General features: G+C 43.7%; 1 protein-coding gene across 2 annotated transcripts; it reads left to right on the forward strand.

Annotated features, from left to right (window-relative positions):
* Nucleotides 1-5,981: 5,981 nt before the first annotated feature.
* On the forward strand, nucleotides 5,982-16,399 carry chga (chromogranin A). Of its 2 annotated transcripts, XM_078407206.1 has the most exons (7): nucleotides 5,982-6,300; nucleotides 6,708-6,754; nucleotides 6,877-6,970; nucleotides 7,273-7,341; nucleotides 9,870-9,971; nucleotides 10,902-11,764; nucleotides 15,926-16,399. In XM_078407206.1, exons 1-7 carry the CDS (start codon nucleotides 6,258-6,260, stop codon nucleotides 16,007-16,009), a joined length of 1,302 nt encoding a protein of 433 aa, XP_078263332.1. In that variant the 5' UTR covers nucleotides 5,982-6,257; the 3' UTR covers nucleotides 16,010-16,399. The 2 variants fall into 2 exon arrangements, with proteins under 2 accessions (XP_078263332.1, XP_078263334.1); XM_078407208.1 differs by lacking the exon at nucleotides 9,870-9,971.
* The last annotated feature ends 587 nt before the right edge of the window (nucleotides 16,400-16,986 follow it).

The following is a 16,986-nucleotide window of genomic DNA, read 5'->3' on the forward strand; positions in this document are numbered from 1 at the left end:
TGGGATCCATCATTTTATTGATTCTTTCTAAATTAAGAGTAACATTAGATTTCTAAGACTATGCATTGATACACTGAAAGAAAATTACATGGTTAAAGCTGAGTGATATTCATAATGCCACCAAGATTGGAATAAGGAGGAAAAAATGAAACAAATTGAGACACATATCAATAATTTACACCCTCTCCTCCGAGCCAATTTCATGCCATGACGGACATTCTAAATCTTTCTAAAACCAGTGGTGGTTCTAATTTATAATTTTTGAAATCAATAATTTGAAGTCCATGTTGCCAGGACTAGAGGGTGTGAGCTGGAGGGAGAGGTTGAGTAGGCTGGGTCTCTATTCCTTGGAGTGCAGGGGAACGATGGATGATCTTATGGAGGTGTATAAAATCATGAGAGGAATAGATCGGGTAGATGGACAGAGTCTCTTGCCCAGAGTAGGGGAATCGAGGACCAGAGGACATAGGTTCAAGGTGAAGGGGAAAAGATTTAATAGGAATCTGAGAGCTAACTTTTTCACACAAAGGATGATTGGTGTATGGAACAAGCTGCCAGAACAGGTAGTTGAGGCTGGGACTATCCCAACGTTTAAGAAACAGTTAGACAGGTACATGGAATAGAACAGGTTTGGAGAGAAATGGACCAAGCGCAGGCAGGTGGGACTAGTGTAGCTGGGACATGTTGGCCAGTGTGGGAAAGTTGGGCCGAAGGGCCTGTTTCCACACTGTATCACTCTACGACTCTATGACTCTAATGGAATCTCTTACCCATACTGAACTGCATGAACAGATACTCTTTTTGTGCAAATTTGCGTTAATGTTGGCATTTTCAGTGTAGCCAACAAAATACCCAACTTACTGCAAGGACAGTCATTTAATTGGTGACCCATGAAATGACTGGGGAAACAAATTACGTATCCTAAAAAATGATCCTGGGTGTCACTCAGCTTTAACCATGTCATGTTCTTTCGAATATGAGAGTCCCTTGTCAAATGTTTTTTGCTTATTTAGTTTAGTTTCATTTCATAGAAACATAGCAAATAGGTGCAAGAGTAGACCATTCGTCCCTTCGAGCCAGCACCGCCATTAAATATGATCATGGCTGATAATCTAAAATCAATGCCCCGTTCCTGCTTTCTCCCCATATACCTTGATTCCGTTAGCCCTATATCCAACTCTCTTTTGAAAGCATCCCGTGAACTGGCCTCCACTGCCTTCTGTGGCAGAGAATTCCATAAATTCACAACTCTTTGGGCGAAAACGTTTTTTCCTCATCTCAGTCCTAAATGACCTATCCCTTATTCTCAAACTGTGACCCTTGGTTCTGGACTCCCCCAACATCGGGAACATTTTTCCTGCATCTAGCCTGTTTCGTTTAGTTTAGAGATATAGTGCGGAAATAGGCCATTCGGCCCACTGAGTCCGCGCTGACCAGCGATCCCCGCACACTAACACTATCATACATACACTAGGGAGAATTCACAATTTTACCAAGTCAATTGACCAGTACGTCTTTGGATTGTGGGAGGAAACCGGAGATCCCGGAGAAAACCCACGCTGGTCACCGGGAGAACGTACAAACTCCAGAAAGACAGCACCCGTAGTCAGGATCGAACTCGGGGTCCCTGGGCTGTAAGGCAGCAACTCTACCGCTGTGCCACCATGTTCTGGCTCTTCAATGATTAGCTACTGTGCACTTGGGGGTTGTGCAGAAGAATTTCATCATGCTGGGCAGACATGACAATAAAGAACCATTGAACTATTCTGACTTGAGGAAATGTTGTCAATGTCTTTGGAATAATCATCTTTTTTTAGCATTACAGTCAATATGCTACCATCTGACATACGATTGCTTCTGAATGTCCACAGCCCAAATAATTGCTAGCATAATTCAGTTGCTGTCAGTATGTTTACTGAATTATCAGTGTACCAGATGTTAAAAAGGGCATCACCACCCACTACTGTAAAGTGCAGTTACCAAAAGTTAATGTAATTTGTCTGAACAGAACAGATCTCATCTTCAGCAGGTGAAGTATGGTGAGACTGATTCGTATTCCAGTCAATAGACAATAGACAATAGACAACAGGTGCAGTAGGCCATTCGGCCCTTCGAGCCAGCACCACCATTCAATGTGAACATGGCTGATCATTCACAATCAGTACCCCGTTCCTGCTTTCTCCCCATACCACCTGACTCCGCTCTCTTTAAGAGCTCTATCTAGCTCTCTCATGAAAGCCTATACTCCATCTAAAGCCTAACAGCCTCATCTCCATCTCATCTGCTCCTTCATTTGAACACCTAGCTTTCAAACTCTCTGGCCACACACAATTAGTCATGGCAGTTGTCTACCGCCCTCCCAAACCACACCCATCATTCCTTTCTGACTTCTCTGACTTTCTGACCCAGTTCTGTTCTCTCTCCCCCTCAATCCTCCTCCTCGGTGATTTCAACATCCATATGGACTCCACTGACTCCACAATAACCGCTGACTTCACTGAAATACTCAACTGCTTTAACCTCACTCAACACGTCAATTTTCCCACCCATAACCGTGGGCACATTCTGGACCTTGTCTGCTCCACTGGACTAAATCTACTTCACCTCTCTGGCTCCGACCCCATCCTCTCTGATCATTTAGCCATCACCATGTCTGTCAACATTCCCACCCCAGCTCCAAGGCAAAAACGCAAAATCAACTTCCGTAAGCTGAACTCTGTTTCACCAACCTCGCTCTCATCCTCCCTCTCTGAAATAATGTCCGCCTCTCCCTTCGTTGACCTCCACAGCCCCTCTGACCTCACTGACTACTACAACCACACTCTCTCCTCCTGCCTCGACCAGCTTGCACCTATAAAAACCAAAACAGTTTCCTTCACCCACTCTGCTCCCTGGTTTACCCCCGAACTCCGCATGATGAAAACTCACGCCCGCCAACTTGAAAGACTCCGCAACAAAACAGGTCTCACAATTCACTCCCAAGCCTACAAAGACCACCTGCAGCACTACAAAGATGCCCTCTCCCGTGCCCACTCCACCTACTACTCTCAAATAATTCACTCTGGCTCCGGAAACCCAAAAACACTCTTCTCTACAATAAACAAACTCCTCAGCCCCCTGGACACCATCTCCAAATCATTCACAGTTGACAAATGCACCACTTTCCTTTCATTCTTCCAAAGCAAAATAGACAGCATCTACAGCACCTTAACCACCAACGCACCTGCTCCCCCTCAAACCACCTGCCCCCCCTTATCCTGTCAACCTCTGCCTCAGTTCTCCCCAGTCTCCACCACCGACCTCTCTGACCTCTTCACAGGAATAAAAACTGCCACCTGCTCTCTGGACCCCATCCCCTCCAGCTTTGTCAAGGCCTGCCTTCGTGCTCTCTCTCTCCACTTATCACTGCAACAATAAACTCCTCCCTGTCCACTGGCATCGTCCCGCCATCCCTCAAAATCGCTGCTGTCACCCCCATTCTGAAAAAACCTGGTCTCAACCCTGACACCCCAAACAACTTCAGACCAATCTCCAACCTACCCTTTCTGTCCAAAGTTTTGGAACGTGCTGTAGCTTCCCAACTCAAATACCACCTCTCTACCAATAACCTGTATGAAACTTTCCAATCCGGATTCCGCTCCAAACACTGTACTGAAACTGCGCTCCTCAAAATCACAAACGACCTTTTCCTCTCCTCCGACGCTGGCAACCTCAACATCCTCATCCTACTTGACCTCAGCGCCGCCTTTGACACCATAAATCACTCCATTCTCCTCACCCGACTTGAAACCTCCTTTAACATCACCGGCACAGCCCTATCCTGGTTCAAATCTTACAGGCACCAGTTCATCTCCATTAACAACTGTAAATCCCCCACCGCTCCCCTCCCCCAAGGTGTCCCCCAAGGCTCAGTCCTTGGCCCCCTCCTCTTCATCCTCTACCTGTTCCCCCTTGGTCAATTAATCCGCCGTCATGGTCTCAACTTCCACTGCTTCGCCGATGATATCCAGCTCCTCATCTCCACCAAGTCAATCTCCACCACCACACATTCTACACTGACAAACTGCATCACTGAAATAAAATCTTGGCTTCAATCAAATTTCCTCAAACTCAACTGCAACAAATCTGAAATCATCATCATTGGTCCAAAAACGCTCACCAAATCCACCCAAAACTTCATCCTCAACATTGATGGTCTCCCAGTATCCACCTCCCCTCACATCCGGAATCTTGGAATCATCTTTGATCAAACCCTCTCCTTCGACAAACACATCAAACACATCACAAAGACAGCCTTCTTCCACCTCAAAAACATTGCCCGTCTCCGTCCATCCCTCTCCTCCACAGCTGCAGAAACCCTCATCCACGCCTTCATCACCTCCCGTCTGGACTACTGCAACAGTCTCCTCTATGGCGCACCTTCAAAAATCATCAGTAAACTTCAATACATTCAAAACTCCGCTGCCCGTCTACTCACCCACACCCCGATCCGTGACCATATCACCCCCGTCCTTTACAAACTCCACTGGCTCCCCATCCCCCAGAGAATCCAGTACAAAATCCTCCTCATGACCTACAAAGCCCTCCATAACCTGGCCCCATCCTACCTGACTGACCTCCTCCACAGGCACACTCCCACCTGCACCCTCCGCTCTGCTGCTGCCAATCTCCTATACCCCCCCTCCGGACCAAACTCAGATCCTGGGGGGACAGGGCTTTCTCCATCGCTGCTCCCACCCTATGGAACTCACTACCCCAAACCGTCAGAGACTCCTCCTCACTCACCACATTCAAAACATCACTGAAGTCTCACCTGTTCAGCACTGCCTTCAACCACTGAAGGTCACCTCACCTTCTGTCTCCTTTCTCTGTTCGTTTACTTATTTATCTATTTATTCACTTCCCTAAGTTCTTTAAATCCCTGTAAAGCGTCTTTGAGTGTATGAAAAGCGCTATATAAATGTAATGCATTATTATTATTATTATTATTATTATTATTATTATTATACTGTCTGTTGAATTTTATGAACTTTTTCATTTGCCACGGAAATATTGCACAATCTAGGCTGGCTACTCAAATAAAATAACGGAGAAGTTTTCCACTGACAGAATGGTGAATCTTTGACATTTATTCCCCAGTTGGAATATGGAGGTTTCGTGGCTGAGTAGATTCAGACGGGCATCAACAGATTTTTAGATGGCAAAGAGTAAAAGCTCAGATAACTATTGTCTTTAAAATGCAATTGTGTACTTTTGCACACTTGGAAAATTATAAAATCGTGTTAAGTAACTATTTATGTAAATAAAAAAGAACCTACATATGAAAGTCTGAAGAAGGGTCTCGACCTAAAACGTCACCTATCCATGTTCCCTTGGGATGTTGCCTGACCCGCTGAGTTACTCCAGCACTTTGTGTCTTTCCTTGGTAAACCAGCATCCGCAGTTCCTTTTTATTGCAACATCCAGCGGTTCCTTGTTTCTACAGCCTGCATACACGATGGGTGAAAGGCCACCTTCTATGCTACAAGGAAGTATGTAAAAATATGTTGTTGAATGTTTTTTTCTGCAGAAAACGAACTGAAACGTGTTATAAACTCATTTTGGAAAGTGTAAAATGAGTTTATAACACTTTTCAGTCAGTACTTGGAAAAAAAAAGTATTGAGCAAAGAGTGTTCATGGCGCAGATGGCATTTTAATTGATTAAAGCAACCTTTCAGGTAACTGAAAGTTCAAATTTATAATATCTGCATAGTGTTTGAAGTAACGTTGGACAAAGATCGGACACGCAGATTTCCTGGAAGCCTTGTTGTCTGCGCCGGGTGAGAGTGGAACTAAATGTTGCCAGGTGGTTGGGGATTTGTTTCTGCTTCTGCTTCTGCTCTCCCGGGTTTACCTGGATTGGCTCTGCCTTGGACTCCGCCGGGCTTTCATTTGACCGTGCTGGTTGTCACATCCGGCTGCTGGGACTTAAAACTGGAGTTATTGCTGCAATCCACGTTGCTTCCAGCGAGCTGCAGGAGCCGGTTAGCTTAGCGCAATCCGACTCACAGCGCATCGGAGCCTTCGCCTTCGCCTTGCACTTATGTGTGACTTATTGATGCGTGATCTGGATTAAACGCGTGGAGAGAGGGAGAGAGAAAGATAAAGAGAAATAGAAAGAGAGAGAGAGGGAGAGAGAGAGAGAGTGGGAAAGAGAGAGACAGAGAGAGAGGAACTGTTTTGCACCGTTTTGGCTCATACACATTTTGCAAGAGAAATGATCGCCCTGATATTGTTCACACTTTTACTCGCCAGGCAAGGTAAGGACGAATAATTGCTTCCCATTTTCACCAGTCTTCATGTCCTGATTGTTGCAAATCTATGTCTTTATTTTAAAGAAGATAAGTTGACAGACCATTTCAGAGGGACTGCAATGACCCTGTTTCAGCACCAAGGACAGGGGCTTTGCTGCCAAACCTTCCCGTCGCTGACCGAGCCTCTCGCCAACACTCATCTGTCCCAACATTGTGATGGCGAGCGAGGTTTTGTTGCCATCCTACACTAATTGGTGTAGTAGCAAGGAGCTGCCTGCTTAAATCGGTCTCTAAAGACCTCGTTGCTCCACCAACACCCTGCACCCGTTCGCTCCTGCACTCCCCGCTGAAATTCCTCCTCGCATAGGCAGTAGATTCGATTACATGTGCTTGTTTGTTTCCCTTCCTACTAGCTTCCTCGTCGCCTGTGCCCAAGGAGCCATCGAAAGCCGACGCCAAGGTAAGATTGTTGTTTGACCTCCCTCTGACCTTGATGTCTTTCCCCCCCCCCCCCCCCCCCGAGGGACCACTTTCCTCTCAACGGCATTGAGTGCCAGATACTTTTTTTTTCTCCTTTTGCAGATAATGAATTGTGTTGTGGAGGTCATCTCCGACACACTGTCCAAACCCAGCCCTTTGCCGATCAGCCAGGAATGCATGGAAGCTCTCAAGGGAGGTAAGCTGAACTCAAATCCTTTCATTTTCTATCACCATTTCATTAAGTTAATTGTGAAACCCATTTAATTTCTCATGACAACTGCACCATCACCTCTATGGTTTTTGAAGACATTATACCTACTTAAAAGATTAAATTTGTTTTAATTTAGGTCGCAGTAACCTTGTACCGTCTAATTGTAAAATCCACACTCTCTCTTAAGCATGAAGTAGCTTTAGATACCTAGTCACTACCCTGGATTTAAGTGAACTGCTAATTTCAATTAGCAATTTCAATATTTTTAATTCTGTGCTCCTTTGTAGATGAGAGAATAATCAGCATGCTTCGACATCAAAATCTTCTGCGTGAATTTCAAGAACTTGCTGCTGAAGGTACTCCCTGATAATTGTTTAGGAAGGAACTGCATATGCCTGTTTACACCAAATATAGACACAAAATGCTAGAGTAATTCAACGGGTCGAGTGGATACAAACAATGAAACTAAGCAGGACCACAGTGAAATTAGTAGTACGACTAGGGTTGCATTCTTTTGTTCTTTGTACCTTTTCATATCTCTAGTTTCCCTCTCCCCTGACTCTCAGTCTGAAGACGGGTCTTGACCCAAAACGTCGCCTATTCCTTTTCTCCAGAGACGCTGCCTGATCCCCTGATTTACTCCAGCATTTTGTGTCTATTGCTGATAATTATGTTGCTCTGACTGTAAACTAAGAGCCTTTGTCTGCCCCAGACTGAGAACGTGTCTTGGATAGTGCCAGACTTGTGTGCAGCAATTGCACATTTAACACCAACATTCCTTATGAACACTCCATTCCTTCTGCAACTTTCCTAATTGAGGAGGTTAAAATACTATTCCACCAATAAATGTCCTTTTGACCCTAACAGAATCACAACTTTGCAAAGTACCACATATCCTACCAAAGGCAACTTAAAACAAAAACTTTTGGCGAATAGTGGTTATTCCCAACTCCATGGCAGGAGTTAAAGTGATCCGCTGCTGGCCTCCACATCTATGCCCTTTGTTATCTTTGGATGATGGCCCAACCACCCCACATGGCGTGGCCTCTCTCATTCTCCACTCCGTATCCTCGAGGTCAATCTGAAGCTGCCAGCTTCAGAACTAGCACTGAGTTGCATTGACCAATTCCCACTATTTTCTTTTGGGCCCTGTCTTGTCTCTTGGTCCTTCAAATAATTCTGTTGCCTTTTATTCCCCATTTTGTTAAAAATAATTTTATTGTCTCCTTTCCCTTGACTATCTCCAGCATTTGGATATTTATGTATCTTTTATGTGGCCCGCTGATCCTCCTGAATATAGTCATTCCATATTCCTTGGCACCGTCTTGAGCTTAAAAGTGCATAAACTCTAGAATCCACTCACCGAGTCCTTTAAAAATCACCTTAAAGTTTACTTTGACTTCTGGAGTACAGCACAGGGGGTAGTTTGTAAAGATGCATCCTTGTAGCTCAAATGACTCCGTTTCAATTCTGACCTTGGGCGCTGTCTGCATGGATTTCAAAAGGTCTTCCTGTGACTAACTGGGTTTCCTCCCAAAGGCGCGTTAGTTGGGAGGTTAATCGTCCACTGAGTGTTAGGAATCTGGGGAGAGTTGATGGGGGTACAGGAAGAATAACAGGAGCGTTAGGTAATTGGCATGTACCCAGTGAACTGAAGGACTTGTCTATGCAGTGTGATTCTGTCACTCTAAGCTTTGTGATGTGCTGTAATAGCCCATTTGGCTCAGTATTAATTTTGTTTAATAATCGACCTGCTGTTCACAATAGAGATGGCGTTTGCTGCTGGTTTGAGATTTCTGACATGGGAGGAAAGATCAATATGTTTTGGGATTGCCCATCAAGACTCTGGGATATTGAAGAACACTTTTGCTGGTTCTACTTGTCCATTGTTGACTGCAGGACTCTCCATTGGTCCACACTCCACCCCACCAAGATGTAGACAGATTGTATGTAAGCTTGCAGTGTTACAGCTTTGAACCATTGTGGCCAGCATCTCACCAGGTAAAGCAGAGGCACCTGTGTCTGCAGTTCACCTTAACTACCTGTTGGGAATGAGTGCCCCAGATTAAACCAAATAAAAATCAATCAATTGTCCTAGCGTGACCATTGAATAAAATACCCATCTTACACCATTAACATTAATTCCATTGTCCATCATTAGGCACACAAATAGTTATCTGGTGTTTTGAGTAACATTAAGTAAGTCATGGGCGGCACTGTGGCAGAGTTGCTGCCTTACAGCGCCAGAGACGGGGATTTGATTATTCTGATGCTGTTTGTATGGAGTTTGTATATTCTCGCCGTGACCTGCATGGGTTTTCTCCGGGTACTCCGGATTCCTCCCACACTCCAAAGATGTGCAGGTTTGTAGGTTAATTACTTTGGTACAATTGTAAATTGTCCATAATGTGTGTAAAATAGTGTTAGTGTGTGGGTAGTGTAAAAAAATAACTGCAGATGCTGGTACAAATCGAAGGTATTTATTTCACAAAATGCTGGAGTAACTCAGCAGGTCAGGCAGCATCTCAGGAGAGAAGGAATGGGTGATGTTTCGAGTCGAGACCCTAGTGGACGGTGGGCCAAGGGGCCTGTTTTCGCACTGCATCTCCAAACTAAATAAACATTAAAAAATAGTATTTGCGTTGAAAAGTGAAATATGCTACTTCAAAATGTATCTTAAGTTATTGCAATGTTTTATGACATAGAATGTGAACGAGGAGTAACTTAGTTCTCAAGACGGCAAAGCATTGGTATCAAGGATACAATATGCTGGAAATCCAAGGAAGTTAATAATACTTAATTTCTATACAATCTACCCAAGTCCAGATGGAACTGAAAATCTTTGTTGCTTCCATAATAAATTTTCTTTGACATTTTGTATCAGGGGCCAATGAGAAGGCACTCCAGATGAAACAGAACAATGATTTTAAAGAGAAGCAACTTGAAGTTCTCGAGAATAATGCCAACAAAAATATATCATCATTAGGTACGTGTCGTGATAACCCACTAGAGGTGCAAGGCAACAGTTCAGCATAATCTAAACACCTGCTCAGTTGCAGCTCAGATTTCTAATCATAGAGTCATAGAGTGATACAGTGTGCAAACAGGCCCTTCGTCCCAACTTGCCCACACCGGCCAACAATGTCCCATCTACACTATAGTCATCAGCTAAATCAGTAAGACATCAGCTAAATAATGTTTGTGAAGCATTTTGGATGAAAGAATGTATGCCGCTGCAATTTTAGTTCACAAACTGAGGGGGGATCTTATAGAAACATATAAAATTCTTAAGGGGTTGGAGAGGCTAGATGCGGGAAGATTGTTCCCGATGTTGGGGGAGTCCAGAACCAGGGGTCACAGCTTAAGGATAAGGGGGAAGTCTTTTAGGACCGAGATGAGAAAACATTTCTTCACACAGAGAGTGGTGAGTCTGTGGAATTCTCTGCCACAGAAGGTAGTTGAGGCCAGTTCATTGGCTATATTTAAGAGGGAGTTAGATGTGGCCCTTTTTGCTAAAGGGATCAGGGGGTATGGAGAGAAGGCAGGTACAGGCTACTGAGCTGGATGATCAGCCATGATCATATTGAATGGCGGTGCAGGCTCGAAGGGCCGAATGGCCTACTCCTGCACCTATTTTCTATGTTTCTATGTTTCTAAACATCCATCAGCTGAAGTTGCCTAACATAGATTAATTACAAATCAAAAATATTACTACAGAGACTCAAAAAAAACTGCAGATGCTGAACTCTTGAGCAAAAAATTAAACTGCTGGAGTAAAATAGCTGCATTGTTTTTTTTTGGCAGTGCTGGCTCAAGGGGCCGAATGGCCTACTCCTGCACCTATTGTCTATTGAATAAAAGCAAATGATCAAGATGAAGTTTTGACATTTAACTTGGTGTATTGATTGCTCTGCAGATAACACTGAAAATAATCCAACAGAACAGCATAGATCATCTGCTGAGAAAGTGGAAACGGAGGAGGAAATCAGAAAGGAAAGACAACCGGCTGTAAGAAGGCACCGCATCATGAACCTTGTGGACACAACTGAAGACTCGAGCAGCATTATAAACGTCAGAGATGGCGAAACAGCAAGGAAGGTTCCAATAGGAGATGAGCCATTCAACAGCAGATCCTCTGAAAGTGAGTCTGATGTGGGCCCGTCCCAGGATCAGAGGCAAAGTGAAGAGCATGGCACAGAAGCACATGAAGATGAATACACCGAGCAAGTAGGTGAAGATCACATCAAAGAGAGTAGTGAGGAGGATGAGGAAGAAACTCACAACCCTAATGAAGACAGTAAGGATGAGGAGCTAATCTATCCCGAGGAACCCTCACAAGAAGACTGGGGAGACGACGCAACCAACAGTGATAGTTCAGAGGTGAAGGACAATGGTAAGGGCTCAGATGAAGAAATGAGGTCCAATGAGAACAGTGAGAGGCACCAGAATTCAGAAAATGTAGAGGAAGAATATTCAAGCAAAAATAATGGAAAGGATGAGTTGTCTGAAGAGGGGGAGGGAAAACAAAAGATGGAAGAACTAGCCCCAAAGAAGAAGTTGAGAAAACATGAAGCGAGTGGTGAAGACAAATTGATCCGATTTGAAAACGTTACACCACAAGGCAGGCATGGTCATTTCCAACAAGTGCAGGGAAGCAGAAGATCTGATCCTGAGGAAGATAGGCAGAACAAGATGGCCATTACATCATCTGCATTGCAAAAACAGCTTGATGTGGAAGATAAGAAGGAAGAGGAAGGAAGTGCTACCAGGAAGAATGAGGTGGGTGTCATAGTTAAGTGCATGACTGATGTATTGTGGTGTTTCCTATCAATAGTGGTCCAAATATGCTTTATCGTCACATGTGCAAATGCACAGTGAAATTATTTTCTTACAAACAGTCCAGCAGGGTATTGCCATATCTAAGCACATCCCGTTTAGCAAAGTGTACAGAAATAGTCCACTGAGCCCACATGCAAGAGGCGCCATATTTTGGTGCCATTTTCATTGTTCAGTCCACACTCTAGTTCTTATGAGCATTGCCCGGTCCAGACAAGGCCCAGGCTGCTGCATGGCCTCCAGCTGCCGCCTCCCTTGGATGTGTGGATCAACCTGCGAACTGATATCCCTCTCCTCGCCCGTCCACCTTCAGCCACCGACCTGGAAGGCGTGGTAGGCCATTCCCTGGTCCCCTCTCCTAACAGCCTTGCTCCTCGCCCGTCGCATCCTTCGTCATCACCGGCTCCATCCTCCCAGTCTTTGGTCTTCTGGGAAGAGCAGGACCTTCTCGGCGGCTTCCCCTCTATGGACCGCGGCCTGCCGTGTCTCGGTGCGTCTGGCCGCAGGGGGTGAGCAGGGGCCGGCTGGGCGGCTTCTAGCCAACAGCCACAGCCCACTGGGAGCTTCTGCCACCGCGCGGCCTGCTGGATTATGGCTGCGATGTGCAGGCGCTAAAACTGCGCAGTCACTTGTTAAGCTTGAGCCTGTAAACCATTACTCCCTATGGGGGGCAGATGTTGCCGTAGATTAGCAACTGCATGGTAACTCCCACTCCTGTCCTCAGGGAAAGCAGCTCATCAACATCAGAAAAACATGGACAGGGCTGCCGTTTTGTTTGGGATCTTGAAGCTTGCTAGATTGGGACATGGTGTGAGATATTTTTGTCTGGCTAGAAAAATGTTGGATGGGCAGGCGTGACATTCGTCTACTCTATTTCAAATAAGACTTCAGATAAACAAATCACCGTGAAAATGACATGGATTTATAATCAATGGCTAAACCTCTCTACCCGTTCTTCTCCAGGTCACATTCATTGTAAATAACACTAGTCTCATTGTATGAAAACAACATGACGAGGAAAGGTAGTTCAAAAATTCTTATCCAGGTGTGCACTAGATCCATGTTGACCCTAACATTCAAGAGCAGGCGTTTATTTTATTTTAGTTTAGAGATACATCGCGGAAGCAGGTCCTTTGGCCCACCGAGTCCGCCTCGACCAGCAATCCAAGCAGCACCTAGTGGACAAAACCATGATACCATAGACAGTCACAATGGTAACATTTAAAGGGGTATCCCAAAATTGTGGTCCCTTGTTCCTGAAAGCGTGACCAAAACACAAGAAAAATACTATAAACGCGCCATGCATTTATTTCTCTTGGACCTCTTTAATTGCAATGGCAATGTGGTTAGAGAAAGAATTTAAAGAATTCTATGAAGAATTTGGAGATGGAGGCACAAGAGTTTACAGATACTGCAATCTCGAGCAAAAAAACAAAAGCGCTGGAAGATCTCTGTAGGTCAGGCAGCATCTGTGGAGGAAAATGGACAGACAACATTTTGGATCGGGGCCCCTTGAAGAATTTGGAGATGGCAGGTTATCCCAATACTAATAAAGAATAAAGTGGTGAAAGGCAAGGGAGATTGAGTATTTTTTGTTTAAAACCTGCAAGCACCTTTCCCCAAATGTCCAAATTAGAAATTCTCATTGACAATCAAAGATATATTTTGGGTAAAGAGGTCTCTTCATCTTTTGTATCCTTTAGATTTTTGCCATAAGTAGAGGTCTGTTATCAGTATGAGTTAAGCCATTTCCAAATCTAGCAATTCCTAAGCTCTAAATTGGTGAGGCTCAGAATCCATTTACAAAATAGGTAGCGCATTCAATATTGTCATAGATTTTCAAAAGAGACGAGGAGGAATTTCTTTAGTCAGAGGGTGGTGAATCTGTGGAATTCATTGCCACAGAAGGTTGTGGAGACCAAGTCAATGGTTATTTTTAAGGCAGAGATAGATAGATTCTTGATTTATACAGGTGTCAGGGGTTATGAGGAGAGGGCAGAAGCGGGGGGTTAAGAGGGAAAGATGGATCAACCATGATTGAATGGTGGAGTAGCCTTGATGGGCTGAATGGCCCAATTCTGCTCCTATCACTTATGGACTATTCTTTTTCCGCATAACCGTACATTGCACTTGCACCATTGATTTCAACAACTCCCAATGGTAGCGATCTTCACATTCTCACCAGTTATTGTTTTTCCTGAAATTCCACACTTGCCACTTGTCAACAGTATTATGAGATGAGCTTTTCCCACAGCAGCATTGATTTTTTTTTTTTAGATCTCTGGATATGAGGCAAATATTGTGGGAGAACCATCCAAGTGACAGAACGGTTCCAATATGTTAATGTCGCCACTTTCAGTAATATTTATCTGCAATACCATAACTTTGTTAGCATTCTCAGCATGGTACATCTTCACAGAGCATGAACAGACAAGAGCCATTTGAGAGGTAACAAGACAGCTGATCATAGCAGCAAGTTTTAAGTGGCTTAAATGAGACAAAGAGGTTGGGGTGAATTCTAGGCTTTAAATCCAAGTTGATTATAACTGAATGAAATGGATACACAAAACACTTACATTTTTGCCTTACTATACTTTGTTGAAATCCTCGCCCTTCCTCTCAACATCAACTGCTTCTGAGAGGTGACTGCATGCCTTGGGTAGATTCTAACAACTTTCTAATTGCTAATTATCGATGTGTAGATCTGATAATGAATGCCAAATGTCTATTTTTTCTTGGAATTGCAACCCAAACTTGCTGCGTTGGGCACGAGAATTATCTCATGTCAGCAAACTCATTTGTCACAGTCTTCCTCTCTGGCTGATCAGCCTTGAACAGTCACCAGGAATTCAAGCTCATCACTTTCTGGTCCACAGAATTAAATCATATTATCATACAACATAGAAACAGCCCCATTCGGCTCTCGCACATTTGCACTCTGCCCATTTTACTCTCCTTGTATTTCCAGCAGCTTCCTATTCTTTTCCCATCTCCTCCTCCCAATCCCAGATTCTTCCTCTCATCTGCACTCCAGAGGCAACCTAGAGCAGTCAGTAACCTGCCTACCTGCATGACCTCTGGATGTGGGTGGACACTAAGCACCCTTAGGAAACACATGGGTGTGTTAGAGAGTATATGCAAACTCCACACAGACAATTGAACCCAGGTCACTTGAGTTGTGAGCTACACCATGCTTTTTTATTTGGGTCTTTAGCGAGTTGAGGGATCTGAGATGCTCTGCTGCTGTGCTTTTCAATATAAGTATTTAGACGGCATAGCTGAAGAAACCGAAGCTTTGCACAGTTCTGAGAATGGCAGAAAGAACATTAACACTGACCCTGGATGCACATAGATCATTGCTTGCCACAAGTATAACTTGCCAACCTAACAGATGGTGGGTTCATGAGTTCATTCTCCATAAGCCACCACTTGCAAAATATTCACACAATAGATCTGCATGCAAGTCATACACACATGGATGATTAAATGAACTAACTTGATACTCTTTAGGTTCCTTCCCCACGTAAATGTGGAACATTTCATTCAATGGGATGACTCCACACATGACCGAGAACAGAAAGTACAGAAATCATGAAAGACAGAATATGTAGTTAGGGGATCCTATTTTAAATGTGCAATTAAGGATTCAATAGTGTTAATATTGCATTCATGCTACTAGTTCAGTGTGTTGGTGCAAATACTTCCAACTTCACATACCAATGCCAAACTTGTTATAGCTAACAAGAACATAGAGGCTCAAATTGCCTGTGAAACAAAAGGGAAAGGCTCAAAGTCCTTTCACTTTCCTCTGGCGAGATAGAGTCCACATCTGCTGACTGCTATCACACTCTAGAGAATTTATTTGCAAAACTCATTTTAAATGTAAATTGATTTGCAAGTGGCAAATGGCTCCTCGAGGTTCAGGGCAGCAGATGCCTGCATTCGGAAACATGGCTGGTGCAGATTTATTTTCACCTCATTAGTTGCCCAGAAAACAGGTGAACTGTTACAGTATCCTTACTTTGAAAGTGCCAGTCATTTTTATTCTGACAAAGTCCATTTCAAGTAATAATTCAACGAACACTCTTCTTAATATTTTCTCAGGAGCAAGAAGTGGAGAGCCTTGAGGAGATTGAAAGTGAACTCGAAGCGATGGCAAGGAGGTTACACGAGATGCGTAGTAGTTAAATGTAGTGCTACAAAGCTACGTAACGAAGCAACTATCGGCACCTTCAAAGTACACTTTGTTTGACAATTAATATTTTACCAAGTGCACCAAAATCACCAGTGCTCAAACCACGATCCTTTTATTTACTCTTTGAGGTGCTGCCATACTTATGTTTACGAAAATCATTTTGCATTTTACTTAGGGCAACTCTCATGGCAATCTTTTCTTTCCATCATAGCTGAACGAGTTTGCAATATTTTACTTTAACTGATTAAAATGCGATGGCTTTTTAGAATACCCTACGAAGAGATATGAAATTCATTGAAATATTGTTGTACTTGGTCACTGTGCCAAGTCAAACTAATTGTACTGTACATTCTATATACAATTTATGTAATTAAAATAACTTTAGCCTGTAGTCTTTGCAACTTTTGTTTTCTTTCTTTTTGGGGGGGGGGGGGGAATGGGATTTAAGCTTTGCACAGTTGGATTTATTTAAAGGGTGAATGCAGAGATATCCTTAATGAGTGATCAAGCACGTTGATGCGCATGTTGATGTGTGTTAGATCAATAAAATTCAATTGTAATATAAAAGAAAAAGGCTCTGTTAGAACTTTATAATCACTGATTAAGGATCAACTGGAGTGCCATGGACACAGCCAAGCACTGATCTTTAGGAAAAATTGCAAGGGCTTTAAAGGATAGTGGGTTGCTAGGCTGTTCCCAGGTCAAGTCAAGAGTGTTTTATTGTCCTACTAGACGACCCGTGGACCCGTTGGGTTCCCGTTGTTATTAAAGGTTCTTTAGTAAATTGTCAGTTTCTTTGTTGAACTAAATTAAGGCGCATGTTGCAATCAAAAGCGCTTGAACAATTTGCTGGGCATAAAGCAGCCAAACATACAAGATTAGATTTTTAGTAATATACCAGCTGCTGTGGACCCGTTGGATCCAAACCTCTCCTGCAATGGTGTAGCACCCTCCCCTCCCCCAATGCCCC

The sequence above is a fragment of the Rhinoraja longicauda genome, chromosome 10, assembly GCF_053455715.1.
Source record: "Rhinoraja longicauda isolate Sanriku21f chromosome 10, sRhiLon1.1, whole genome shotgun sequence".
Taxonomy (NCBI): domain Eukaryota; kingdom Metazoa; phylum Chordata; class Chondrichthyes; order Rajiformes; family Arhynchobatidae; genus Rhinoraja; species Rhinoraja longicauda.